The sequence below is a fragment of the Equus asinus genome, chromosome 30 (assembly GCF_041296235.1).
Source record: "Equus asinus isolate D_3611 breed Donkey chromosome 30, EquAss-T2T_v2, whole genome shotgun sequence".
Classification (NCBI taxonomy): domain Eukaryota; kingdom Metazoa; phylum Chordata; class Mammalia; order Perissodactyla; family Equidae; genus Equus; species Equus asinus.
Genome location: NC_091819.1, coordinates 1,947,229 through 1,974,481, shown reverse-complemented (window position 1 = coordinate 1,974,481; position 27,253 = coordinate 1,947,229). Strand labels below are relative to the sequence as shown.

The window sequence follows — 27,253 nt, the reverse complement described above, 5'->3', positions numbered from 1 at the left end:
GCACACGCTCCAGATTCAACGGCGAGCCCCAGAAACCAGCCTCCCGTGGGGCAGGGAGAGGAGACAGCTTGTCCCTTCTGGGGAGACAGAGCTCAGGGCCAGGGTGGTGAAGGTAGGGATGGGCCTGGCTGCTCCCCCCAGGGCTAAGATCTGGAGGAGACCAGCGTCTCCACCAAGGCCTGTGGGGCTGCAAGGGCGCTCTAGCCCAGGACCCCTCCCAGATGCCAGAGCCTCCGGAACATTCTCAGCCACAAGCTCTGGTTCCTCCCCAGAAGCCGAGGGGGCTGGACCAGGTCAAGTCAGACGTTTGCTGAGAAGGGCCAGGACCCCCGGAAGGGACACAGGCCAGCTGCAGGAGGGGCCCACATCCCAGATCCTGGTGGGCTCCCTTTTACAGAGGGAGAAAAGTGGCATCAGGGGCGAAGGGGGAGCCAGCCACGGACAGGACAGTCTCCATGTGGCCACTGACACGGCTGCCTCCATGTGGTCACGGACAGGGCTGCCTCCATCAACCACCCCTCCTCCCTCTTCCAAGTGGCATTGCCATGCCCAGGTCCCCATGGCAACCAAGTGTGAGTCAGCGGGCATCTGCATCATCGGGATTGGCAGAAAACCCCCCTCCCCAATGCCTAAAGGGGGTGGGCGAGGCGCTGACCCGCTCACGGGCTCCCACAGCCAGCCCCTCACCGGGCACTCACAATGAGCTGCTTGTCAGGCTCTCTCTCCCTCGGCCAACATTTACCAAGAGAAGAAAAGATGAGAGGGGCGCCCAGCCACAGAGTCAGGGCCTCCCCGTCGCCGTCCGGTCCCCGTCCCAGCTGCCCGGCCCCCAAGCCCACTCAGAGCTCAGGCCAGGAGAGCAGCTCACCCAGGCCTGTTCCCTGCACTTGGCGGTGAGAGTTAGAGGGGCCGGGGAGGGGGTAAGTCCCTGGGGGTGAGGGGTCAGCTACACCAGGCCCAGTTCATGCCCACAGATGGTGGCCTGGGTTTTCTTCAGAAGCGTCTCCCTTAGGTGGGAAGGGGGCCTCACAGGTCAGGGGCTCTCCCCTCTTGGAGGCTGACAGCAGCAGAAGCCTGACGAGGTCCCCACCCTCATCCACCCCATCCACCTGTTCCGGGTCAGCTCCTCAGTCTCCCCCCGGAGCTGGTTTCTGATGGGGAAGGGAGCAGCTGATTCCTGCTCATCCTCGCTGGCTCTGCAGACCAGAAACTCAAGCCCCCGGCAAGACGTCAGGGCCGGCAACGCTCCTGCATTGGCCACTAGCCTTGGCGGCTGACACAGACTCGCCCTGCTGTATGCCAGGCAGTGTCCAAGCACTGGCGTGGACTAGCTCTTGATCCCGACAATGACACCTGTGGTTTGCAGGTTGCAGGATGAGGATGTGAGACGGCACCCAGCCAGTTCCAGACACAAGGGACAGAGCCGGGCTTGAACCCCGGCAGCGTGTGCGCTGTCTCCTCAGAGCTCCTGCACTACTGCGTCGCTAAGGGGCGGGATGGCTCATACACGCAGGAGAGGGCAGGTAGCAGCCCGGGCGGAGGGCGTGGCACCGTGCACCAGGCACCAGGCAGGAATCCAGAGCTTGGGGCCTTGGATGCGGCTCTGCCCTGGGCTTGCGGGATCCAGAACCCAACCCCGCTGCCCAGGGTGTCCAGGCGCTCCCAGGTGGGCAGCCTCTGAGGACCCTCCAGCTTGGCTGGCAGCACCAGCTCCTGAAGACGCCCTGCCTCCCTCCCACGTGGGCTGCTTGCCACGGGATTTCTGGATCCAGTTCAAATACCATTTAATTACCCCAGGCAGATGGCAATGCTAGTGATTGGAGGAAATCAAATCAGGGTCCCTGGAGACAGTGGGTGCGGGGCGGGGGAGCGGCGCCCTGCCTGTCAGAGCCCGCCAGCGAGAGAGTGCTCTCCTTCCTCTCCTTCGACAACCAGTCCCAGACCACGGGGACCCGGCTGCCAGGAACAAGAGAGCAGTCTGGGGAGAGGACGTGGAGGAGGGGACTCCAGAGTTTTAGGGTCCAGGAGTCATGGGGTCCACCAGGCATTCACCCTGGGACCCTCCGCTGGCCCAGCACAATCTGCTGTGGGGTCTTCTGTGGGCAGAGAGCCAGCCAGCCCCACACACCACGGTGCTTTGCAGGGTGCAGATGGGTGAGCGAGGTTGCTCAGAGGAAAAGGTACCAGCCGGGAAACGGAGGACAGGGGCCCGGGATGAGTCACTGATTCCCAAAGCAACAGACCTCAGAGGAGGAGAGAGTGAGCGTCGGTCCCAGGAATGGGGCTTGAACGAGTCATGGGGATGGAAGCCAAAGAGAATTAAGATTTCAGGGTGCCTTCCATGCGCTAGCGCTGGGCCAGGCACCCACCATGAAGAGCTGGAGTGTCACTGTCCCTTTTCTGGAGAGGAAAGCCGAGGCTCGAAGTGGTTAACCCGCACACACGGTAAACAGGGAGGTTGGCACCAGCTCCCGCTCTGGCTGACTACGGCCGGCAGGCTCTTCCTCTTCCAGCTGCCTCCCACCCAGGAAACGCTCAACCCCCAAATCGATAAATACACTTCCTCCCACAGCATCACCCTTGGAGCCGGGGGCGGGGGACACTCCAGAGGAGTCCTGCCATGTGTTCACGTGTGCGCCAGGCTGCGCACCGAGCTGGCCCTGCCTCCCAGGGCTCACGGCCAGTGGGGCGGACACCCGCTGGACACCATGTCTCAGTGGTCCTAGGGCTCATTCCTCGCCACACCCTCCCCAGTGGAGAATTCAGACCCACGTCCACAGGCGGGAGATAAGAGGGTGAGGAGATAAAGACCGGGGTCTTTGACAAGCCTCTGCCCCAACTCTCTTGTGGCTCATGGAGCCACTGCTTCCTCCAGTGTCATCTAGATGGTCTCATCCCAATTTTAACTTTCTAAGAACTCCATCACCACCACCCCCCCCCCCCAGCAGCAGCCTCCTTGCCTGGCCCCACCCCAGATGAGGCCACTTCCATGTGCCACCCTCGGCCCCACCGCCCCCCCATAAGTGAAGGAGGAAGCTCCCGTTACAATAGGGTGACAAGGATGGAGCCACGCACCCCCGTTCCTCCGGGAGTCATGGGAGGGGGCGTCTTCCAAGTAGACCCTAGGAGCCGTGGACCAGAGCCAGGACTAGGGTGAGGTGTGTGAGGCATTCACCTCGACTGCAAAGTCTAAAGGGGGCACGAAAAAACTCAGTAATCAAGATAAATAACCATCTAGTGCGATATTCGAAAAACTCAAGTTGCAAAGTATGGCCCGCGGGCCAGCTGCCTGTTTTTGTCAATAATGCTTAGTGGCGCAAACATCCAGCGTCACTTCTGTGCAGGGACCTCCTGAATCTCACCCGTGGGCATCTCAGCCCGAGCCCCACCGCTCCTCCACTCCCTCCACCCCTTCTCAAGGTCCCGCAGGAGGGAGGGGGGTGGGGAGGACAGCCTCGCTCAGAGAGGCCCCCGGAATCTCCCAGAACAGAGGAACAGAGCCGGTCTATCCTCCACTTGGCAACCGGAGGACGGAGCGGCGGTGGGAGCGGGGCGCGAGGGTGCAGAGAAAGGGCTCAGAGCTTTTCAGAGCAGGATCTGGCACAGCGCGGGCCCAGCTTCCTCTGTTCCCAATTGAGCGGGTACCGGTGTGATGTGGTTAGTTCTTTGAATATGCGTGTCCCAATGCAGAGAAGGGCGCACATGGCAGGGGACGAGACAAAGGCCGTGAACCCGAGAGCCTGGGGGTGCGGGAAGAGCTGAGCTCAGCGGTTCCTTGGCTCTTTGGGGAGCCAGGAAGACAGGGCGGGCGGAAGGGGAGGGCAGGGGAGACGAGGAGGAGGCAGGCCCGGGGGATGCTGAGACACTGCCAAGGAGAAAAAATTGCCTCTGCAAAGGGTAACATGCCCAGAGCCCCACACCCTACCCCTCGCTTAGGAGGGGAGGATGGGGCTGGCTCAGCCTCACCCCTACCCCATCCTCAGTGACATCACACAAAGACAGCCAATCACCCCACGGGCTCCACCCACTGAGCTCAGGCTCCTGGGGGGTGGGGAGGGCCATGCCTCAGGTTCTCAGTTAGTCCCACCCAATCAGCTGGCAAGGGCCCCTCCTTTGGTTCCTAATAGACCTGCCCCCCAAATCTTTACCCTGAGTTCCTAAGGGTACAGAACCTAAGGGTTCTTTCCATTCAAAGAGTCTTACTTCTCACCGGGAGCAACAGGCCGTGATATGCAAACTAACCAAGAACTGTGATTCCTGGCTCCCGTCTTTGCTGGAACCTGGAACCCCACGACCCCTCTCCTTCCTCAACTTCCCCAATCAGTAACAACCCCACACGCGTGGAGGGAGGCAGCCTCTGAGCCCAGGAAGCTGGGCATGTGTCAGTCACGACACAGATCATTCAGTGCTCAGGTGGGTGTTCCTGCGCCTCACTCACAAAGGAGGGCTCAGAGAGAAATTTAATAGCTTGGCTCAAGGTCGCATAGCTAAGTCGTCACAAGGTCTCCGAGGAAGGCTACCTTTACTGCCACCAGCCCTGAAGATTCAACCCAGAAGGAGAGCTGGGAGGACCAGCATGCACTCAGCTGGCCCCCTATAAGTAATTTTGCACTGGGGACTTCCAGGCTGGGAGACGCCCTCTCTCTAGGCCTGACCTCACCGGCTTTGAGAAGAACCCGACACCTGGACGAGACGGCTACCTTCAGACGGTCAAAATAACCACCATAACTAGTCCCTTTGGAAAAAGCCCCAGGTGGGCTAAAAGCAGCTCTTCTCTTTTCCCCTACGGGACCCAGAATGCCTTTGTGAAATCCTGAAAAGGAGCCCCAGAGGCTAGTGGGACGGCCCAGGGTGGGGGGAACGGAGGAGTGAGGAAGCTCATGGCCCTGTCTCACTGGTACCCAAGCCTGAAGGATGAAGCCAAGACAGAGTCCACCATCTCCCCTCCTGGTACCCAGCCCACAGTCGGCACTGCGCCTGGCTCCAACCACGGGGCTGCAGGGGTGGGCTAGAGCCAAGCTGTCAGCCTCCATTGTGGAAGTGTGTGTGCGTGTGTGTGTGTGCATGTGGCCAGGGGCCCCAGGACCTTTGGGTCTGCCTGGCACAATGACTCACTTAGCCATGAGTGGACCTGCCGGGCACCAGCTCTTCCTCATCAGCGACAGAGCCCGATCAAACGGGAGCTCAGCTATAGCAGGAAGGATTTAGGTTAAGAGAGCAAAAAGAACATCCTGCCTGCAAAGACTGTCAAGCACTGGAAGGAGAGCGGGGCATCTGGGGAAACATCTTCCTCAGAAATCTTACAGGCTCTGATGTCCCTCTTGTCTCTTCTCCAAGTTCTCCACACTCAGGCCTCATGTGATAAGGACAATACCTAATATTTTTTGAGAATCTGAGTGTCCGGCTCTATTATATATGTGAACACCTGTAACGTGTTAGGACAACCTGTGAGATGTATTGCCCCCATTTTCCTGAGCCTCAGAAAGGGGACATTTAACAAGCCCAGGGTCCCACGATTCGTAACGGTGGAGATGAAATTCAGACCCAACCCGCCTGTGCCCCGTCCTGCTGTGTCCGCCAAGCAACCGCACAGCAGGGCGAGAGAGGGCTGGTACTGGAGGAGAACGAGCCAGCCCTCCGAGGATCTCCAGACTCATCCCACCAACGGCCGCCAGCAGTGCCACGAGCGGTCTGCTGGGAGAGCATCCTTCCCATCTTATAGTTAAGAAAGCTGAGGCCCGGAGCGTGGAGGAGTGCAGGGCCCAGAATCCGGGAGGCTGCCTTGCTGCTGGGCGGAAGGCAGCTCTCCTCTGCGGCAGCAAGAGGACATCCATGCCCCCGCTTCAATGAGCATCCTCTCCTCCTCCTCCCGTGGCAGCCTGCCAGCCCTGGGCAAGGCGGCGGCAAGCAGAAGGCCGGCCCTCCCAGGAGAGTCTGGCTCCCAGACACCCGGGGGCTTTTAGCTGACTTAGCCCAGAGAGGGCATCTTCCCACGCAGGCCAGTCCTCGCTGAAATGGGGTGGGGAGACCCCATTTGGGGTGCTGGCCCTTTTAGCTGCAGGGAAGAGCCCCCAGGGACAAGAGCCAGAGGGTCTTGCTGCCCTCCCACGGGACCTTCTCCTGGCCTCTCAGACCCTCCTGCAGCCCAGCCCTCAGGGAAAAGACCTGGGCTGGCTCTGAACCCCCAAACAAGAAGGCTTTGTGCCACGGGGTCAAAGGGCATGGGTTTATGGGCCCCGGCAGGCCTGGTGAAAGAGTCTGTCAACCCCCGTGTCTGACTCCTGCCCCCAACACAACCCCAAGAGCACAGGGAGGGGGCGCAGACACCCCGAGAAAACCGACAGGAAGCCTTGAGGTGCCCGCTCAGGGGGTCTCGGGAATCTGACCCCACTCCCTCCTCAGGGGATGGCCTTGACCTTTCTCTTTGAGTTCATCCCAGAGCCCTGGCCACTGACTCCTGAGCAATGCCTGGGGACAGGAGGTCCTGCAGGGGAGGACCCCCCAGGCATCAGGATCCCAGCTGCACCCTGGGACCCCGCCACCAAGGGCTGAAACCAGGCACAGGGAGGAAGCGGGCAAGCGGGGTGGGATGAGACGTCAGAAGTCAGTGAGCGGGGATGCAAAGAGGAGCTGAGAAGGGGGCCCGGCCCTGTTGGGGACCAGGGCCCAGGCCCCAGGCCCGGCTGTGGGCGGCAGGCAGGAGCTCCCTCAGCCTCGTCTGACTGTGTGGCTGGGGCCTGGGAAGAGAGCCGAGCCCGGCTCGGACCCGCCGCTCATCTGTGCTTCAGCATAACTCTCACTGTCCCACCCCTATCGCGGGGCATCTGGCAGGGGTTTCCCATGACCTCCCTGGAGACGCTGCGGAGCCAGGCTGAGCTGGGAGCGCCCAGGGCTGTGACGGCATCTGCATCTGGTGGGGGATGGCTCAGGGGGCCTGGGCCCTGGGGACCTCCCCTGCCGAGGAATGCAGAGCAACAGGCACTGGGCCTGGGGGCGGCTGGTTGTGCAGGGCAAGGAGCCTCCCCCTACACTCTCCCTGGTCCCCAGGCTCTCCTCAGGGCACTTAACTGCAGCCCTGGGCAGGACCAGCCACCCCCCGCCCCGATGGTCGACTTCCACCTGAGCACCGCAGACAGATAGGGCCTCAGGCTGGAAACCAAATTCCAGGGACGGCTGCAAGGGTCCAGGGACAGCAGAGATGGGTACGAGGAAGCAGCCTGGATTCAGGAGCTAGGACCATGGGGAGGACAGCCAGCCACCTTGCAAAGCAACCCCTCAAAGGACAGGCCGGACCCTCCTCACCATGCCACACGTGTGCCCTGCTCTGTGCCTTCCTGAGTGCTTTCCCACAGGAAAGGTCATGGCAACTGTGTGCCCTGAAGCGTCTGAGAAACTGAGGCACAGAGACTCCCAGCCAAGGGCTAATTAGCAGCTGAACTGGGAGGCAGATTAGAGCAGCATGGGGAGCTGGTGCTTGGAAGCGGGGCTGCTCTGGGTTCAAATTCAGCTCCTCCATTTACCAGCTGTGTACACAGAGGAACAGCATCCTCACCTCCCGGGGCTCCAGCGGGGCAGAAGGGACGACGCGGTCACAGTGCCCCGCACAGAGTAAGTTCAATCAACAGTCACGCTCAGCCCCCTCCTAGTCCAGTCTCGTTTCCATCACCACATGCTTTCTGCCATCAATCAGTCAGTCAATGGGCAGAAGGTGACCTCTTCATTTTACGGAACAGCCACCACAGCTTAAACCAGAGACACCTCACAGGTGCCCTTTAAGTTAGGGCTTATTTTTAAAACATTTCATTCATTCTCCACTCCTAGGAGCCAGTCCTTTAGAACAGTATGTCTCCTGTTTCATCCAAACCACAGCTCTTCAGAATGAATGCACCCGCTGTCCCCATCCGCAGTGGGTAACACAGAGGCCCAGAGGGACAAACAGGAAAGGGGCCCAGGCCTCAGCCCTGCCCTGTGCCCCTAGAGCTAAGAGTCAGGGTGCCGGGCACATGTCACCCTGCGGCTTCCCCAGCCCTGCCCCACCCCACCTCCACCCGGAGGTTTTGAAATCCTCAGAGATCCAATCAAGGCAGGCTGGCTGGGGTGGAGGGGCCAGTTTCCGGGGCCTGTGGTTACTACGCTCCACTTCCGTGTGATGACATAAGCCCTGTTTCTGAGCAGGAGGCCACCACCACGAGTGTCAGGTCTGCACACAGCCCACAGTGCGGCTCGGTTTCCCCGATCTGTAAACCGGACAGCACGGGGCACAGCTGGCACTGACGGGCCTTGGGCTCCATCAGGGCTGAGGGTGGGACTCTGAAGGCAGCCATAAGCCCCTCTACACACACACAGCCTTTTCTGTCTTCTTTAGTCTCTGTTGCAAGCCACCAGTTCTCTGGATTTAAAATTCAGACAGACATTGGCCAAGATTTCAGAGTAGCCAGGAACTAGGACACTCACTGCTGCGAGGACCAAACAGGCAAGGGCAGGGTGCTGTCTAAGTTTGTCCCGGGCGCCCTGGCCGGTGTCCCCAAACCCCTTCAGCCCTGCTTGACCCCAAGTGTCCGGGATGGATGTGGGACTGGCCCAGGCCCCTCCCCTCCCCATCGGACTAAAGGAAGGAAGCTTAAAGAAGCCAGGCAGAGATAAGGGGCAGGCGGTTGGGCCACACTGAGGGCTCCCCGCATGGTGGAGGCTAAGAGCCAGGGGCTTGAAAGGGTCTTAAATAAAGGCACCATGTGACTTGGCTTCCTTCCCCAATTTCAACTTTGCAACTCGCACGTCTTCACAGCCACCCTGTCTCCTTCTCCCAGGGCCAGGCCTGTGCTTCTGCAGCTGGGGCAGGCCTCAGCTTAGCCCCACCTCTGCCCCCAGGTAGAGGCTGAGCGGAGAGTCCTTATCGGACACGACACAGGGATTAACGGATAAAGGGATCACAGGGCAGGCCGGAGGGGCCGCTCACTGGAGGAGCTCACAGTGCAAAGGGCTTAGGGGTTCACGGACCAAACTCCACAGAGGCCTAGCCGTGGGGCCTTTGGGGTTCTGCTCACACCTAGACCTCGTCCCTTACCCCACGGCCCCCCAGGTCCTGAGCGGTTCCCCCTCTGTCTCTCCCCCAGCTCTGCCTTCCCCCCAGCATCTGCAGCCGGCCAGCTTTGGTCCTCAACCCAAGGAGATTACAGGGCCGAGAGCCCTGGGCCTGGCACTTCTCCCCTAGTCTAACAGCGCTCCGACCTCCCTCCTTGTATGCACGTGCGCACACACACACACACACACACAGGACAGACCAAGTCTCTTCCTCCTAGCTTGCCTCCCCTAGAGCCGGACCCAGGGCTTGCCACAAGTTATTGTCACAGGGACTCAGAAAACACTTCAGCTAGACACAAGAAAGGACTTCCAGGAAGTGAGAAAGACAGCTGAACCTGGCGCTGGGCCAGGCCCTCGGCAATCCCAAATCTCGGTTCTTCCCATCAATGCTCCACTCCACTCCACGCTGACCCGCCACGCAGTTCTTCAGTGGGGCAAATGATTTCCAGGGTGGGGAAGGGGGTGGAGGGGGTCCCAAAAGCACAAAGAACCCTCCCCAACAGCCCCTCGGTGGCACTGTCCGCTCCTTCCGTCCCAGCCCCGGCGCAGGTCTATCCTCAGCTCTCTGATTAGAAACTGGGTTCTGTCCAGGCATTGTCTGCCTTCCACGGCCGGCTGCCCATTGAGGTCTGGCGTGTGCCGGGCTGGGGCTCCACTGGGCTGGGAGGGGACGAGTGGATGGGGCTCCCTCACCTTCCAGGAGCCCCTGAAAAGCTGGCTTTTCTGACACTCAAATCTCCCCACCTCTCCATCCGGATCAGCAACTGGAGACAAGTGGGGGGGATGCTCCTGATGTTACCAGGGCAATCTGAGCGGGAAGCAGAGATGACGCCCATCACCCTGAAGAACGGGGGCGGGGGGACAGAGGGCAGACACAGTCCCCTCTTTGTGGGAAGGTCCCCAGAACGTTCTGGTAGTGGTGGTGTGATGGGGACACTACCTTTTCCTTTTCCTCACTCCTCTGCAGAGTGCCACTCCCATGGGCTGCTCCCACTCGTCTCCGTGCCCCAGTCCAGCCTGGGGACCCTGGGGGGGGGGGGGGTGGCGGCGGGTTTTGCTTGGCTCTCTCCTGCAAGATGGAGTCTACAGGAAAGCCCCCATGGGAGGGGCACCCTAAGCCCCTTGCTTCCCCGGCCTGCTGCACAGCGGGTGGCGGCCGGGCTTCAGTTCCCTTTATGGTTCACCAGGACTCTCCCCGGCCCTGCAGATGTCATATTTACATTTCTCACTGCCACCCTCCAGCCCTCACCTCCCTCCCTTGACCTCCACAGCATCCTCTGCACTGTCAGCCCCAGCGGCAGCCTGGCCCCACCCCAGCCAGCCCACCAGGCACCTGCCAGGCTTCTTTGTCTCTCAGGCTGTGCAGCCAGCAAGGCTGTGCTGGATGCTCAGTGCAGCTCAGGGTGCATGGCTGGGAGGCCCCTCAGTCTCCCTCCTTGACACCCGACCTGTGACTCGAAGCCCACTCCTCTCCAGGCTGCAGAGGGCTGGCCAGGTGGCTGGGGGTGGGGGTGGGGGTATCTTCCCTGGGGAAGGGGAAAGCTGTTCCACAGTCATCTGTCTAGAGTGACTTCCCTGGACTCCTGGAATCTGGGTCCCGTACCACCCAGATAATCTACAGACCTGTCTCAGAGACCCACCCTAGACCCGGACCCTGCACCCCACCCCCATCACCCAGGGCGGGGGCAGAGATGGACGTTCCTCTCCACAATTCCTGCCTTGGTGACCAGCCCCAGCTTGGTGCTCTCCCCACTAAGGGACCCTCTCAAAGAGAAACCCCAAGACAACAACAGGGAGCGGTGGTGTGATGCGAAGCATCTCCATGCAGCACAAAGGACACTGACGCCTCAACTCTGCGGTGTTTCCTGCCTGCACGTCTGTGCCCCACTCCCAGGAGAAGCCCCCAGCCACGTCCCCTCCCCACCCCAATTCTGTCAGGACATCACTGCAAGTCCAGATAAGTCCATGCAGCCCTCCTGGTTCCATTTCATCGGCCAGCCTGAGGCTGGGGCATCAGCGTCACACCCTCCTGCCGTCAGCGAGGCAGAACCATAGACGCACCTCCTCCTGCCTCCTCCAGCCCCATCTCCTCCCGGGACGGGGCCAGCAGGGCTCTCTCCAAAAGCCCTTGGCTCCCCGACCCCCACGAAGGCCACGGCCCCCTCCCCGCCCTTCCGCTGTCCCCGTCTCGATCTTTGTCTGCAGAACCCTTTCTGGGGGCGGGTGTGCTGCCTTCCTAGGTGGACCCAGAACGCAGAACCATCCAGAGGGTGCATGCGGGGAAATTCTCCCCGTCTGCAGGATCCCGGTCCGAGACAGCAGCCCCGTGGGGAGGCGAGGAGGAAACACACAGACGCTCCGGCCTGGGCCAGGGCTGGGTGTGAAATACCGGATTTCCTTGTTTATTCGATTTTCTCATCATTAAGGGCTCCCAAGAGGGGCCCGAAATTACCACCCAAACCAAACCCCCTCCAGCAGCCGGCGAGGCCGCCGCTCCCCGCTTCCCTGGCGCGGGCCGGGGCCGGGGGCCCCGCCAGACAAAGCCGAGCCCCCGCGCGCACGCCGCCGCGGTCCTACCTGACGGCCACCTTGACGCAGCAGTCCCCCTGGCCGGCCATGGTCCTCCGGGCTGGGCGCGGGCGCGGATCAGGGGCGGGGGTCCGGGGGCAAATGCCCGGGGCAGCGGCTGCGGCGGCGGCTGCGGGAGGCGCGAGCGCTGCAGGCGGAGGCGGCCGCGGCGGCCGGAGGGGACATGCTCGGACGCAGGCGGAGGGGCTCAGCGGCGGCCGGGCTGGGGTCCCCGGGGCCGGGCGCGCGCGCCTCCTCGCGCCATCGCGCGGCGCGGAGCCAGCAGAGCGCGCGCGGAGCCCCCGCGCTCCCCACGGCGCGGCACGCGCCCAGCCTCCCGCCGCCGCCCGCCGCCGCGCCAACAAAGGGGCGGGGGCCGGCCCGGCGCAGGGCCCGCCCCCCGGGTCGCCAATCCCCGGCCCGAACCGGCGGCGGGGCGGGACCCGGGCCTTTAAAGGGACCTCTTGGCTCGCGTCCACCCGCTGGCTGGGGGGCCAGCGGGACCGGAGGGTGGGGAGGGGCGCGGGCCGCCGGGCTGGCCACGCCGGGGCCTCGGCCCGGAGTCCACAAGCTCAGGCTCCCGGGGACCCGACTCATGAAGGCGGAAACTGGGACGCAGAGAGGGGAACTGGCCAAGGTCACACGGGAGCTCGCGGCCGGCGTGGGTAAGAACCCCGGCCTCCGGGCCGAGCTTGCCCGGAGCCTCCCACAGCCATTAGCGGTTTGTGTTTTGAAAGCACCAGGGGAGCTCCCGTTCTGCATTTGTTCCGGAGAATTGCCAAGCTCGAGGGAAGGCGACTCTTGCTGATGTCTAACTGACATCGCCCCGCCTGCACCCTGCGGCATGGTAAAGTTCATCTCTCCGTGGATTCCCCAGCCCAGACGGGCCCTCCCTTCTGCTGGACCACGAGGGCTCCAGGGACCTTTATGACCTACAGGCGACCCCATTGGCTCACACTTTGCTTGTTGTTGCCGTGGGGGCAGAGGGTCAGTGTGGGAGGCCTGAGCTGCTCAGGAGAGATGAGGGAACGAAGGGGCCACTCAGCTTGGACACCTGGGTAGGGGCTGGGGGCTGGGTGGGCGGGGCAGCGGGCCAGGAGTGCAGTGCCTTTATATGGACGTAAAGGACAGGGGAACCCTGGGGACGTTAACCTCAGGGCAGTGATGGAGGAGGCCCTGGTGGGGGAAGTCCGTTCTCTTTCCACCCGTCTCCCCGCTCTGAGCCCAGGCACCTTCTCCCTGCCCCCCAGCTCCCAACATTGGGGCCATTCACAGGGCCCCTCACCAGCTGCCCTCCCTTCCCTCGCTCGGACCAGCTCGCTCCCCTGGAAAGAGCCCAAGAGGAGGACCCAGCTGCAGCTCCAGATGTGGAGGGAGCTCTGGGGGGGAGGGGAAGACGGGGGTCTGACTCCAGGTGTCTTGCATCACCCTCGGATGATGAAAGCATGTCAGAGATTCTGGCAAGGATGTGGGTTAGGGTCTGAGGAGGCATCTGTGGCTCCTCCTCCCCTTCCCTCCCCCGCCCAGCACCCCATCCAGCAGCTCACATCCCTGTTTGGTTTGACCTATTAAGGTCAGACCAAAACCAAAGATAATTCCAAGGGCAAATTTCAAGAGCAAATTTCAAGGGCAAATGAACGCCCTCCTGCCATCCTGATGGGGGAGACAGGTGCCCCCAGGGCGAAGGAGGGGAGGAAGGAGGTCCTGGTGGGATCCTGCACCTATTATTAGCATTTGAACCCTAGAGGACGCTCTCTCTGGGGCCAGAGGTCAGGAGGCCAGCAGAGTGTTGAGGAGTCAGCTTTTGGGTACTCTCTCCCCATTTACCAACCAAAATAAAACATTGAGGAGGAGACTGACATTGATGGACCCTCTGCATGAACAAGGCTCTTTATATGCATATCCTCATTTCTTTCGCATCGCCTTTTGAGCCCGACTCTAGTAGTCTTTATAGTTTTGCAGATGGGGACACTGGGCTCACCCAGCATATAGGTAACAGACCTAGGATTTGAACTCGTGCACCTGGTCCCAGACTCCACACATTGTGTCCAAGCTGCAGCCCAGGGGGAAGGGAGCTGGGCCGGCGCCGGCTTCTGCTCCAGGTTCAGCCCTTCCGCATGATAATGCTGCATTTTGCAGAGCTGCTCCCCCTCCTGCCAGACTCTGGACTTCTCTGGGGCCCAACTCTGTTTTCCTGCCTTCAGGAGGTCCCCTCTGACTTCCGAGAGTAGGTGACCCTTCTGACTCACAGCCTCACTGCTGGGAAATGGCGCCAGAGCTGCTGGCCCAGCCCCTGCCTCCGCGCCACAGGGTGTCAAGCCCGGAGAAGCAGGGAGGCCCGTGGGCTGGAAGCTCAGGCCTCCTAGAGCTCAGGGCCTCAGACAGCTATGCCAGCCACCGCAGCAGCTCCGTCCTGGGCCACCAGGGAGCAGCAGGGCAGCTGGGTGTCCAGACCCTGACTCCTGGGTGCTGCTGCCCAGAGGGGAGGAGGTGATGGGCATGAAGGTCAGATGGGGCTCCAAGTGGGAGGGCTTAAACCGCAGCTCCAGGGGACTTAGGGTAGCTGGTCAGAGGAAGCCCAGGGTGACCCCTTCAGTCTCTGTCCAGCTCCAACAGGGCCACCGCTTCCTCTCTGTGGTTTGTTCTCTCTCCCATCCCCCCTCCCTCCTCCCAGCTGCCCTTCTGCTTTCCTGCCCTCGTTCCCAAACCTGCAGTTTCTCCCGATCAGCTGCCTCTATGCGACTCTCCCCCAACCCCGACCCTTTCCTCTCTGCCTGAAACAGGCAAACGCACACACACACGCAGCACATGCAGACACATACACACACGCACACAGATCCACATCCACAGACATGTGCGTGTAAACACATTCCCCCGTGTTTGGCCCTGAGCCCCCTGATTGGACTGGAGTTTGAGCCCCAGCCCTTGTGCTCAGCTGAGGCCCTTCCCCCAGGCACGTTGGGGCCTCCATCATCTCTCCTGACGGGAGCCGTGGGCGTCTGGGCAGATGGGAACCTGGAGGAGGTGCAGGGGCCTCTCCAAGGCCGGAAGCTCTCACGGCCCTGTGGTTAGAATACTCCAGCAGTGACTTGGGGCAACCATCTGAGGTCTCTCAGGCACAGCCTAGCTCTCGACAGCAACACTATGGTGACAAACCAGACACCTAGGAGACACCCTCAGGCCTAGAAGTGTCTCCAGAGGGGCCAAGACTTGAGTCCCCTTCCCTTTTATCTCCTTTGAGGTTGGCACCAGCCATTGGCATTTGCTGAAAGCTCTGGGGTGGACAGTCCAGAGTTCTGGACCTCCAGTCCTAGCCCCCAGCCCACCCCAGCAGCCATGCTCCGTTCGTCGGGAGAACAGGCAGGCGTTCACCCATCCTGCCAGCGGATGGTCAGGGTCCCCCGTGGACGGAGCCCACTTCCGCCTAGCACCAGCAGCTCTGGACCCCACAGAGGGTCTGTCAGGGTGCAGACTCAGAGATCTGAGCTCGGGTGCGGGCTTGGCCTGACTTCCTCTGTTACAGAGAGAGACAGACAGCCGTAGAGGAAACCAGAATTTGTTATAAATAGCTGGGAGGAGAGAGAGCGGCTGTGGATGACAAACACCCCGTCAGTCTTCACAAAAAACAAACAAGCTATTTTTGGTTTCCAGCGTTACTGAGGATTTAATTAATGCTCCGTATACCCTCAAACATGGGCTTTTCACCCACACCTCTACCCTGCAGTGACGTCTGACAGTCCTGGGACATGAGGCAGGAGCAGGTGCGGGCTGTCCCCCATGTCCCGGAATCCGGGAGTCGGAGAGAACCCTAAGATCATCTTGCTCCACAGCTCCATTTTCAGGTGAGGAAGCTGAGGCCCAGAGAGGGAAGGACATGTGTCCACAGTGGCACAGTGAGCTGGAGCTGAGCGGGGCCTGGAGCACGTGCCCTGCAGTCTGGAGCAGGCCGGTTTCCACGGCGGCTGGGGAGGCCCTGAAGGCCAGCCGGCCGAGGCAGGGCTTCCACCCTTATAGTCTGGGTGGAAGTGAAGTCTGTGCAAAACAACAGACACAGCCCAGAAGCCGAGCCGTGGGGTTCCGAGTCACAAGCTCTGGGTTCCTATCCCAGCCTGCCGCCACCTCGCTGTGTAACCCTGGGCAAGGCGTGTCACCCCTCCAAGGTCAGTCACCCCCAAAATGAGGGTGAGCACCGGACCTCATGGCAGGGCTGTTATGATGCGGGAATGAGGTCACTGGGTCTGGCACCCAGCACCACGCTCTGCACAAAGCAGATATGAATTTCTTTCACAATTCCACTGGATTCCCTGTCCCTTCTTCAAGGGGCCCCCGTCCTCTAGCTGGACAGAAGGGTGAGTTTGTCCTCAAGATGCCCCTTGAGAGATGGGACATCTCAGAGCTGAGTGAGAAGGAGCCTGGGTGGAGGAGCTGTGGCGACGATGTCTGCCCGGCCCAAGCGATCATTGTTGACCCAGGGAGGCAGGAGGAGGCAGTTTCCAGCCTCTGCTGGCCCCTTAGAGGTGGGGCCTTGGGAGTGGGGTCAGAGTTTGCAAAGCAGGAAGGAGCTGTGGCATGCTGGGTCCCCGCTGGACACAAATGCCACCGCTCCCAGCCTCGTGGGGGCTGTCTGGACGGGCATCTCAATTCTCTTTTACCTGCCCTACGTGCTACCCTGTGCCAAGGGTGTGACAGTTTTCTCATGGAATCCTGACAATGATCTGTGAGGTCAACGCTCTCATTGTCTCCATTTTGCAGAAGAGGAAATGGGCTCAGAGGTCACTTAGCCGGTGCAGGGGTCACTAATGCCACTGACCAGGCGTTTCCGGCTCTCAGCCTCTGACAGGGCAGGACTGCCTGTCCTTGCTCTGATGCCTGTGGCCACGGGACTTCTCTGACCAATGAAACGTGGGCAAAATGGACGCGTATCACTTCTCGTGGAAGCTTTACGAGCCACTGGCCCCCCACAGTTTCATGTTGTTTGTAGAGCGTGAGAAATAAACTTCTATCATGTGAAGTCACTGAAGTTACGGGCTTATCTGTGACCTTGGCGTGGCCCGCCCTACCTAACGGACGTAGTTGGTAAGGGGCAGGGCCAGGATTCAGAGCTCTGGTCTGTAAAGATGCCCAAGGGCCTCCCAGGACTCTCCCTGTCTGTCCAGTGTCTCCTCTACTGGCTCCCCCTCTGGGTTCTGATCTCCTGGGCTGCGTGGAGCCCTGTGGGGCAGGAAGAAGTGGGCAGGCAGCGTCTCTGCCTGCATCCATCTCCATCTCCACGACTTGACTACGATTTTGCCGGGTTCTCAGATTGCTGGGATTGGCTAGACGAGCATGGGTTCATGTGATCCCTGTGAGGACTTGGGGTCTTCTGGTCAGCTGTGACTCCCAGGGTCCTCGGGGGACCCTCTGAGAAGTAATTAGAAAATTGCAAGGGCCTGCCAGTGGCACTGCCCGTCGCCTGCCTAGGAAGCCGTTCTCAAACAGAGTGTTAGCACACACTCCTGGTAACCCCCAGCTCAGACTGATCCTCTTCAAGTCACTCATTCCCTTGGGACTCACTTCCCCCTCCGTCGAATAGAGCCACTACAGTGGGCTGGTAACCGCCCCGAGATCCTGGGGGAAGCCAATATTGGATCATAGCGATCTTCTCAGAGGCACGTGCAAAGAATTAACAGCTACCATTTCTGACCGTTGTGCTAAATGCTGCAGGTCCATGCTGGCATGGGGTGCGCAGAACACCCTAGGAGGTAGGAACAATTATCGTCTCCACAAAACAAAGACACCAAGAGTGGCCCAAGGTCACACCATGGGCGGTGGAGCAGGGTTCAAACCCAAGCAAGCAGATTTCTGGTTTCAACCTGTGTTGGAAGGAAAAGGATGGATCTGGGCTGGGGCAGCTGCTTTGCAGGGCCACACACAGACGAGTATGAGTCATGGCACAGCCCCAAAGTGGAAACCAGTGGCATGTCCATCCACAGAAGAAGGGACGGCCTGTGGTACATCAAGCAATGGAATACGATTCAGCCATAAAAAGGAAGGAACTGTCAACATATGACACAGCATGGATGGACCACAAACTGATGATGCTGAGTGAAAGGACCCAGACCAAAAATGCACATGCTGAATAATTCCATTGACGTAGAGTCTAGAAAATGCAAACCGACCTGTGGTGTCAGACAGCAGATCAGCGGTTGCCTGGTGGTCATGGGAGAGGGAGGCAGGGGCACCACACAGACTTGGGGGGCAGAGCAGGGGTTGCTAACAGGCACCAAGAAAATGTTTTGTGGGGTGGATGTATCTGCTCTCTTGGTGGTGGTGGTGGTTCCATGGAGATATACATCTTTCAAAACTAGATTGTACACTTTGAATATGTGCAGTTTATTATAAGTTAATTATAACTCAATAAACTGTTTTTAAAAAAGGTGACTTGCTCCAACGTCTCTGCTTAAACAGAGCTGCAGAGCGGCTGATGACTTATCCTGGGTCCCTGGGACAATTAACCGGAGTCCCGGCCACCTGAAGGGTGGCTGAGCCCTCTCCCCTGCCCCATGTGGCCTGTGGGCTCATTGAGGGACCCCCTCCCCCTGCAAGGGGACAGAGAGTAAAGTGGGCATTCAGAAGCAGAGAGAGGACACGAGAGGAATGAGCAGGGGGCCAGGCTGGGAAACCAGACAAGAGAGGGAAAAAGATGAAGCCACAGGCCTGGGGACAAGGAGAGAGGAGGGAAGGGGGCGGAGACACTCCCCAGACCCGGTGAGGAGGAGGGGACCTCCCAGGCAGTCCCAGGCAGGGCCCTCCTCCTGCTTCAGATGCTCCCAGGGGAAGCCCTTCCCCCTGATGAACTTAACAAAGAGGCCCCGCCCTGCCGAGGAGCTATTGATTTCCAGTCCCCAGAGATGCATCATTTCCTTGGATTTTAATAGATATTTGCCTCTGCCAGACCCTGCAGAGCAAACTGCCAGCAAATGAGCATTTAACACTTCAAAAATAGGAGGAGATGGGGGGCAGGATGTTGGAGACGGGCGAGGGAGGGGGTGGAGGGACATCACCCAAGATTAACCTCTAAAGTGCCGGCTATCCAAAAATGCAACCAGACTGTGAATTTGACGGGGCAGTAATGAATGCCAGCCCCCGAGGCACTGTGTGTGCTGGATCTCACAGGACAATTGTAGGAGAATTTCAAAGGCCCTTTGACCATGACAGCCGCACTGGCTGAGGTGATAGAATCTCTTGAAAAATTAATGTGTGTCCTCTCCCCCCCGACCCCCCCGGATTTCCTGACACTTGTACCAGGCAACAGAGAGACACAGCCTTGAGGAGCCTTAGGATGGTCTCGTGAGAGTGCCGGGAAGCCGGAAGAGAGCTTGCTTTTCTTTTTATCTCCAAACTCGGCTGGAGGATCCAAAGAGGAGGCCAGGACTGAGGGAGTGGAGCAGAGTTTTAAGTCATAACCCCAATTAGAAAGAACCCTGCGGGAGAGGGCTGTCATCTGTCCCTCAGCCCTGCCCCCTTGGGCTGGCAGAGGAGAGAGGAGATGGGGGCCCAGGCCTGGGAGGAGGTCAAACCCCAAGACTAGAGGACCAGACGTGGGGTGCCTTGGAGAGACAGGCAGCCTCGGATAGTGTTGCCGCCCAAAATTGAGGCTCTCTTGTCTGATGTACATAAAAAAGGCTAATTATTATGGCATCAGCTTTTGGGGAAAGAAATCAGCTTTATTTTGCAAGATGGATCTGCAAGGAGACGGGGGGCATATGCCCTCAGATCTGTCTCCGGGATCCAGGGCTTGGGGCGCAGTTTATAGGATGAAGGGCAGGGTGGTCTGCAGTATGGAGATAGATGATTGGAGGTGAGGAGAGGAGAGGTAACTGATGGTTTGCGCAAGCATAGTCAAGCTTCATGCCTCTTCATAGGACGCACAGTGACAAATTGGCGGCATTACCATGATCTGAGGGTGGTGTTTTTAGCTCCTTAACGTCAAGAGGGTCACTGATGGAGCATCTGCGCAGGCCCCGTTGATGGGTTGGTGGTCTCAACCGGCCTGAACTGGACCAGGGGTCTCAATTCCTGAAAAATCACTCTTAAGTACTCTGTTGATAAGATGGGGTCAGTTGAACTGGTCCTAGAGGGTCCGCGGTTACAATTATGCTGGCGCTGGGGCAGCTGGGCACCCACCTGCAGACCACTCCTCACGGTCATGGAGTGGGCCTCGGCCTCCCCTCCCCGAGGGGCCACCTCAGCGAGGATGGGTGCTGAGATGACAGGTGCTACGTCCACTTCGGTCTGCTCGCTGCCCAAGGACACCCCCGTGCAGGATGCCCACCCCGGTGAGCCCTCACCCAAAGCAATTCGTGCCATCAGGACACGTATAAACTGCCCCAAACAAAAGGCAGGCGCCCTGCTCCCCAGAGGGGCAGTGGTGGTCCTCGGGTGGCGCTGGGCAGTGGGGAAACCCACCATCATTGTAGTGGGTTAAATATAAAATTGACAAAAGGGATAGAATATTGGCAATTTCAAGTGATTCAATGGAATATGTGCTGTTCAGCAGTTTATTGGTGCATTTGCCCTCCCTCTCTCCCTCCTTCTTTTTTCCCTTGCTGAGGACACAAAGGTAAAGAAATCCCTGCCCTCGAGAGGCATACCTGGAAAAAACAAAGTATAACCTCCGACTTCTGATACAGTGTAGCGAAGGCCGTGATAGAAGGTATCCCCAGAGCGCTGAGGAGGAAGCGGCATCCGAGGGAGCTTCCAGACCAGAGTGGCTGTGCGGCAGTGCAGAAAGGCACAGAGTGGAGGCAGGAGAGCGTGCAGCCTGTGCAAGGGGGTTGGGTGGGTTAGGGTTGGCTGGTGCTGGCAGGATGTGAAAAGGGTCTGGGGCCAGATTAATAGGGGTCGAGGTGGGGATTGCGGGGGTGAGGGGATTGGCGTGCGATCCTCACAGTAATACAAAAGTCAGCAGCCCAAGAACAGCGTGCAGGCTCCTGTTAGACCCCTGGCTTCACTGCTTGTTTGCGATTCACATAGCGTTTCTGAACCCCGGTGTCCTCATCCCGGGAGGGGACTGACAAGAATGCCCATTCTGTAAGTGATGTTGCAGACGCTAAGTGAGGTATTGCATTGAAGGCACTTAATGAACAGGGCTTGACCTACGTTCGTTATCATTTATTGTTCTACAGATGAGGAGACCAACGGCAGAGACATTTTAAAAAGAAGACCCAGGGACCTGCCCTGTGCTCAAGTGGTTAGGTTCTCTTGCTTGCTTCAGCAGCCCGGGGTTTCGTTGGTTCGGATCCTGGGTGTGGACATGGCATCACTCATCAAGCCATGCTGAGGTGGCATCCCACATGCCACAACTAGAAGGACCCACAACTAAAAATACACAACTATGTACTGGGGGGCTTTGGGGAGAAAAAGGAAAAATAAAATCTTAAAAAAAATAATAAAAAGAAGACCCAGCTAGAAGTGGCCATGAGTCTTCTTCAGGTCCAGGGGGAGCACTGCTTCTCGGGGGACCCTGCATATTTCGAGGGTTCCTCTCTGGAGCGTGGCTGGGGAGCTGGGTCTCCTCCTGGCTCTGCTCACTGACCTGGTGACGTTGGGCGTATATGTCTTTCCCTCTCTGGGTCTGGTTTCCTTCCTCACCACCACGGAATCTCCTCTTCTGTGCATTTTACTTAAACAGCAACTAGTTCCCTGTCCTGAGGCCTCTGAAGCCCAGTGTCAGCCCCGCAAGGTACTGCTCTGACGTCTTATCGTTCTCAACTGGTGTCCATCGCCAGCATTATTATTCCGACTCCGCATATTTATGGCAAATTTCTGTTTAAAATGCTCCTGGCCTTGGCTTCCTAAACTGGATTTTAAGTTCCATTCGGGGGACACCGTTGTATGGCAGGAGAAAGAAGCAATGGAATTAGGAAGCCCAGGGACAAATCCCAGCTCTGCCACTTCCCAGCCATAAGACCTTGCCGCTCGGTGGCCTCGTCAGTGAAATGCGAGTGGGACCTGTGGTGGGGTGGGCCGTCACCTGGCGCCATAAGCTGTCAGCCCCAAGGCAGCAGAGACATGTTGCTGGGATCAGATGCCAGAAGAATGGGGGTCAATATCCGCTCTGAATTGGCAGTGCCCTGTCTGTGACCGGGGGCAGGAGCGGGCTGCACCTGCACGCCTGTCAGTGGAGGCCCAGCAGCCCCCGAGGCTGGCCTCCTCCCGTCTTAAACGTCTGTCTCTCTTACTAGGCAGTGTCTGACAGAATCAAAACTACAGCTTCTTAACCGGGGCCGGGTCCTTCCATGGTCACGTTCCTACCTTCCAACACCCTAGAAGCAGGAGTTATTCCCTCATTTTGCAGAAGGAGGAGCAGAAGCTTATGAGGCCTTTGTGAACTGCCCCACGTCACAGCATGCGGGGAGGCGAGTGGGCTTCAGATCCAGAAGGGTCTGGCTGCCAGGGCTCTGCTCTTAAACGGGTACAGGGAAGAGCCATACCCTCCTTGAAGAACCTGTGAGATCCTTCTAGAGCAGGGCCTGGAAGGCTACCAGCACCAGAGCCAGGAAGCTCCTCCCTGCACTGAAGAACAAACGGGACCCGGGGCCCACCCTCCTTGGTCTTCCAGACATCCTCCATCTGAGCTCCACACCTTCCAGATGGGAGGGCTCCCGTCGTCCCCATGGCCGGTGTGCGGCTGTGTGCCCATCCCCTCCCACCAGCGGCACCCCCGCCCCTTCTGGCAGATCCCCCACTCGGCAGCTGGGCCCCAAGTCTGCCAGGAACTGGCAGGGAGAAGACTGGAGTCCAGCAGACGCTGCCCCTGGCCAGTGCCCCCAGGTGACAGGAGGTGGCCCCGCCAGCTCCTGTGGGTACAGTGTCTCTGTCAGGTGGTCCTGCTGAGAGGAGGGGCCTGTCTCCCCTCCAGTCTGCCCCTGTCACTCCCCCTTGGCCCTCATCCTTCCACAGCTTGTTCCTTTGAGGATTTATGGGAGCAGCCTGGCTGCCCGCTAAGGAGAAACCCATCCATCACTTCAAGCGAAGCTGGGATAGAGGCAAGATTTTGTACATTCTGATAAATCGGAGCATCTTATGTGTTGCAAAGGAAACTGCCTGAGCTTTTCACAAGGGTGAGAGGTGGTGGACAGGAAAGTTTCTCAGAGCCTGTGTGTCCGTGTGGACCTGTCGGTCAAGCTGGGAGGAAGGCAGAGCTGACGATAGCACAGTGGTAAGGATGTGGGACTGGAGGCCAGGGTGCCTGGGTTCCATCCCTCCCCGGCCCTCCTACCAGCTGTGTGGCAGCTCACCTGTCCTCTCCCATCATATTTGCAAGGTGAGGACGATGCCTCCTTCTCGTGGAGAGGATGACATCTGTGACTGTCTGCCGAACACTTTGGACAGGACCTGCCGTCTGCTTAGTATTCTGTGTGTGTGAGGTGTTAACATAAGACGCTCGAGTCCCACTTGTAAATAAAAATAGACTCTCCCAGCGTATGAAGCGCTCTCACGTATGTACCACATTATTAACTCTTCAGCCGTCCTGTGGGGTGAGTGATTTCATCTCCCCTTAGAGATCAGTCAGCAGAACTGGAGACAGCGTCAGCCGCTCCAAGGGGGCAGGGTCCTTGGAGTCCAGCTGGTGGCCTCCAGAGGCCGACCCCCTCCCGGCCTCACCTGGGCCCAGACAGTGACCTGGCTGAGGCTGGAGACCTGAACTCATGACATTGGGCCACGTCGGGTGGTGCCCCTGCTGAGGGCGGGGCCCCCACTTCTTGGCATTTTCCCACATTTATTTAACAGTAATGGAGCCTGTGTGCCTAAGTGCTCGGCTCTGGGGAGATAACAGTGACCAAGGTGGACTTGCTCCTCTTTTGTGGCCCTCAGCCTCTGGCCGGGGTGAAAATGAACCACCGGTTGCAGGACGGTCAGGACCCCACTGGAAGGGGGAAAAGGCGAGCCATGTGCTGGGGCAGCTACAGAGGGGTGGGGGTCTTCAGGGAAAGCCTCCTGCAGGAAGCCATAGCAAAGGCGAGATCTGAAAGATGGCCGGGGATCCGTCGGCTTGAGGGTCCAGGGAGTTTTCCAGAAAGAACAGCCCATTGGAGCTCAGAGGTGAGAGCACTCTCCCTGGCTGGGGCTGGTGGGAGCGGGGAGGGCAGGCAGGAGACTTCCTTAAGTGGGGGACCTGGGGGAGGCATGTGAGCAGAGGCGGGGGCTTCGCATGGTGCTCAGAGGGCTTCCGTGACTGCTTCCATCCCTTTAGGGATCTTAGGCAAGGGGATAAGATGATAGGTTCTCCTTTAGAAAGATCAGAGACAGGCTGGGAGGAAGAGAAGGGAGGAGGCTGGGAGGCCAGTTCAGAGGCTGTTGCAGCACACGAGGCAGGACGTGGTGATGGAGCCCCTCAGGAAAGCAACTGGGAGGAAGACAGGGCTGAGAAATACGTAGGAGGGCGAATCTATGGGGAAAGGTGGGAGGGAGGCAGGGAGGCCAGGACAAGAGCCAGACTTCTGGTCCCCCTGGGATCAGCAACACCAGAGGAAAGACAGTGAGGTCGAAGATGGACACGATGCCCTTTCGGCGCGAGTGGGACCTGCATGCGGAGTGGCCCAGGGGAGTAAGATGCAGGGGTCTGGAGTTCAGAAGAGATGGGACCAGCAACACGGGTTTGGGAATTATCAACATGTGGATGCGCCTAAGATGTGAGAGTGGGCGAGAGCATCCAGCGAGACTTACTGAGTGGGAAGAAAGGGTCACGGACAGAGCCTGCAGAACGCCCTCACCTGAGAGTATGTGGGCCGGGGGGAGCTCACCGGGGAGCCTCAAGCTGGAGCAGTTGAAAGGTAGGGGGACCTTGGGAGAGCCACGGGGCAGGCATTGCTGGAGGAGCGGGAGCTAAGTCGTATCTAGTGCCGCTCAGATGTTAAGCAAGATGAGGACTCAAACGCGTCCCCTGAATTAGCAACAAGCTTGTTAGAGACGGGGGTGAGCGCCAGGAACGAGAAATGGGAAGTAGAAATAGAAATGTACGAGGGGAAGGCAGCCCAGGCAAGAAGTTCGGTCCTCAATAACGGACTAGATAGATGATAGATGATGGATAGATAGATAGAGATGACAGATGGATTAGATGATAAATGATATTTAGGTGATAGATGATAGAGATAGATAATAGATGATGATAGATAGAGATGATAGATTGATAGATGATAGATAGAAGATAGATAGATGGAGATGAAAGATTGAGAGATGATAAATGATAGATGATAAATGATAGATTAGACAGAAAGATGATAGGTAGATGATAGATATAGATGATGGATGGATAGATGATACATTTGATAGACGAGAGGTGATAGATAGATAGATGGATAAATGGATGATAGATTAGATAGATGATAGATAGATGGATAGACGGGTGATAGATTAGACAGAAGATAGATGGATAGACAGATAGATGGGTGATAGATTAGATAGATGATAGATAGATGGATAGATGGGTGATTGATTAGATAGAAAGGTAGACTGATGGATGGATGACAGGTAGGTACACAGGACAGCTGTGAGGCCATGGTGAACGTGTTATACGCTGATGGAGGGAGGGGTGAGGGTGGGAGAGGGGAGAAGGGCTGCAGCAGAATCTGAGTTGCTGGCTGCAGGTGATCCCGGCTTCCACTGAGGAGGTCATCGGTTTGGTGACGGGAGCTGAGGGTGGCCTGCATTTCTGTGAAGGAGGAAACCAGGCTCTTGCTGAGGGGCAGCGTGGGGCAAGCTCCTGCTCTTGAGGTTTAAGCAGAGAGGGGATGTGGACCAGCTGCACTGACCGGGGACCAGGGAGCTCTGGGGCCCCATGGACGCTGGCCCACAGATCTCGCGCTGTGAGCAAGTCTCCTTGCCTTCACACCTGAGACTCCTGGGGCCCAAGGAGCTGCAGGGGAGCCGCAGTTACCATAGCAACGGTCGAAGAGCAGGTGCCGGCTGAGGGGCAGGGATGGGGGAGAGCATCCACCCTCCCAGGGACGAGCACCCAGCAGAGTCCCAACGACCTCGCGCAGGCTGTGCAACCACAGTGCGTCTGGTCCCCTCTCTGCGCCTCCGCTGCAGCATCTTTAGGATGGAATCTACACCCGCCTCATGCGGCTGCGAGGAGAATGGAGTGGTGGCGTGTGTGAACGTGCTTGTAAACAGAATGTACTGAGACCCCTGGCGTAGGATAACGTCTGCGGCTGGCACACAGGAGGCACTTGGTAAACAGTGGCCACTGTGACTCGTTATTACTTGGTGTGGATCAGAGAAGCTGTGGACTCTGTCCATCTTTGCTCCCCCAGGCCATGAGCAGAGCGCCATGGAGGGCTCTGAGGCCTATAATGGCAGTGGATGCTGGCCGATGAGACAGGGTCATGGCTTCAAAGGAGGTTGGCCGTGGCGTGACCTGGGATGTGGGGCTGCTGCTTCTGAGGCCACTGGTCCTCCCTGGGCCCAGTCAGTGGCACTGGCCATGGATTTCCAGGAGGACCCACCCTCTCCAGTGCAGAGTGCAGAATAACCGTCCAGATGGCCCTCCGTCCTTCTCCCCGGCCCAGGCTCCCGAGCCCACGGACAGGCTCCTGGGGCAGGGGACAGGATGGGGAGGCTGAGTGTAGGAGAAGCGTCCAGAAAAGGAGACAAGCAGAGGCCAGGTGCCAGTGTCACAGGCCTGGGGACTTTAATGTCCTGCTGGGGGGAGTGGCCTTATGCCAGACAGACGCTGGCGCTGACCAGGCCATTCGAATAACACAAGAAGCTCCAACCAATCAAGCCCCTTGCTGGCGAGGAGTCGGCCAGTCGACTTCCTCCTGACTTTTCGGGGGTTCCCACCAGCCCCGCTCAGCCCATCCGTTTGCTGCTGAGATGGGGAGGTGGCGTGGTCGGTGGGCCCTTCTCTGGTCACGCTAGCTCTAAGCCCCTGCTGATGCCATGCAGGCTTTCACAGCTCGGGGGGGATCAGGGTCTCCTGGGAGCCCGGAAGCTGGTCAAGGCTGCCCAGGGAGGATCTCAGGCTCCAGCATCCCGGGGTGCCGGCCATGCCCTCTGGGGACTCTCGTCCTTTCAGTAGCTCCGTAGCTGCCACCTCCACTTCCTCCGGTTCCATGCGGCAGGCGTCTGCCAGGGCCTGGCCCGTCGCCATGATGAAGTTAGCATCAGCCGCCAAGGTGTCCAGGCCCCCTCGAACCAGAGCCTGTGGTGAGGGGAGAGGAGGTTGTGGGGGGTCTTCCTGGGAGCTGCCTCAGGGGGCTGGCTCTGATGGTCCCACCCAGTCTCCACCCCAGGCCATCACAGAAGGATGTGCCGCCCGCTGCGTGCCGCCCACTGCTCTGTCGCAGCCCCGCTCACCTCTTGGATCAGCAGGGCTGTGGCTGGAGCTGGGCACCTGGAAGGACTGTCCTCGGCCCCACTGCCACGGGGGGTCTGCTCAGGACGAGACCCAGGGGTGTGCCTCCTCTCCGCAGGCAGGGGAGGCTCCGCCCTGGCACTCTGTTCCAAACGCACAAAAGCAAAGACCACAACAGGGGTGCTGGAGCCCACTGGGATCCAGCGAAACCCCAACTCTTCAGAGGGAGCCTCACCAAGACCTACAAGGAGGGGAGGACCC

At 59.0% G+C, this 27,253-nt stretch overlaps 2 protein-coding genes and 1 long non-coding RNA gene across 8 annotated transcripts in view; 1 reads left to right on the top strand and 2 right to left on the bottom strand.

Moving 5' to 3' along the window:
* The window catches only part of KIF21B (kinesin family member 21B), a 47,805-nt gene extending 35,825 nt beyond the window's left edge, over nucleotides 1–11,980 (bottom strand). For all 6 annotated transcript variants that reach the window (XM_044762776.2, XM_044762778.2, XM_044762777.2 and 3 more), the window contains exon 1: nucleotides 11,659–11,980. In XM_044762776.2, coding sequence (XP_044618711.2) covers nucleotides 11,659–11,699 — 41 coding nt within the window. In that variant the 5' untranslated portion in view covers nucleotides 11,700–11,980. The remainder of the gene's footprint in view (nucleotides 1–11,658) is intronic.
* Nucleotides 11,981–12,177: 197 nt separating this feature from the next.
* On the top strand, nucleotides 12,178–20,949 carry LOC139042548 (uncharacterized). The gene is made up of 3 exons (XR_011499366.1): nucleotides 12,178–12,314; nucleotides 15,374–15,491; nucleotides 20,817–20,949. It is a non-coding gene; the product is annotated as an uncharacterized lncRNA (long non-coding RNA).
* A 5,352-nt stretch (nucleotides 20,950–26,301) lies between these two features.
* Nucleotides 26,302–27,253, bottom strand: part of CACNA1S (calcium voltage-gated channel subunit alpha1 S) — a 65,740-nt gene continuing 64,788 nt past the window's right edge. Inside the window, exons 43-44 of the mRNA XM_014829351.3 lie at nucleotides 26,995–27,135; nucleotides 26,302–26,839 (exon numbers count right to left, since the gene is read on the bottom strand). Coding sequence (XP_014684837.3) covers nucleotides 26,588–26,839; nucleotides 26,995–27,135 — 393 coding nt within the window. The 3' untranslated portion in view covers nucleotides 26,302–26,587. The remainder of the gene's footprint in view (nucleotides 26,840–26,994; nucleotides 27,136–27,253) is intronic.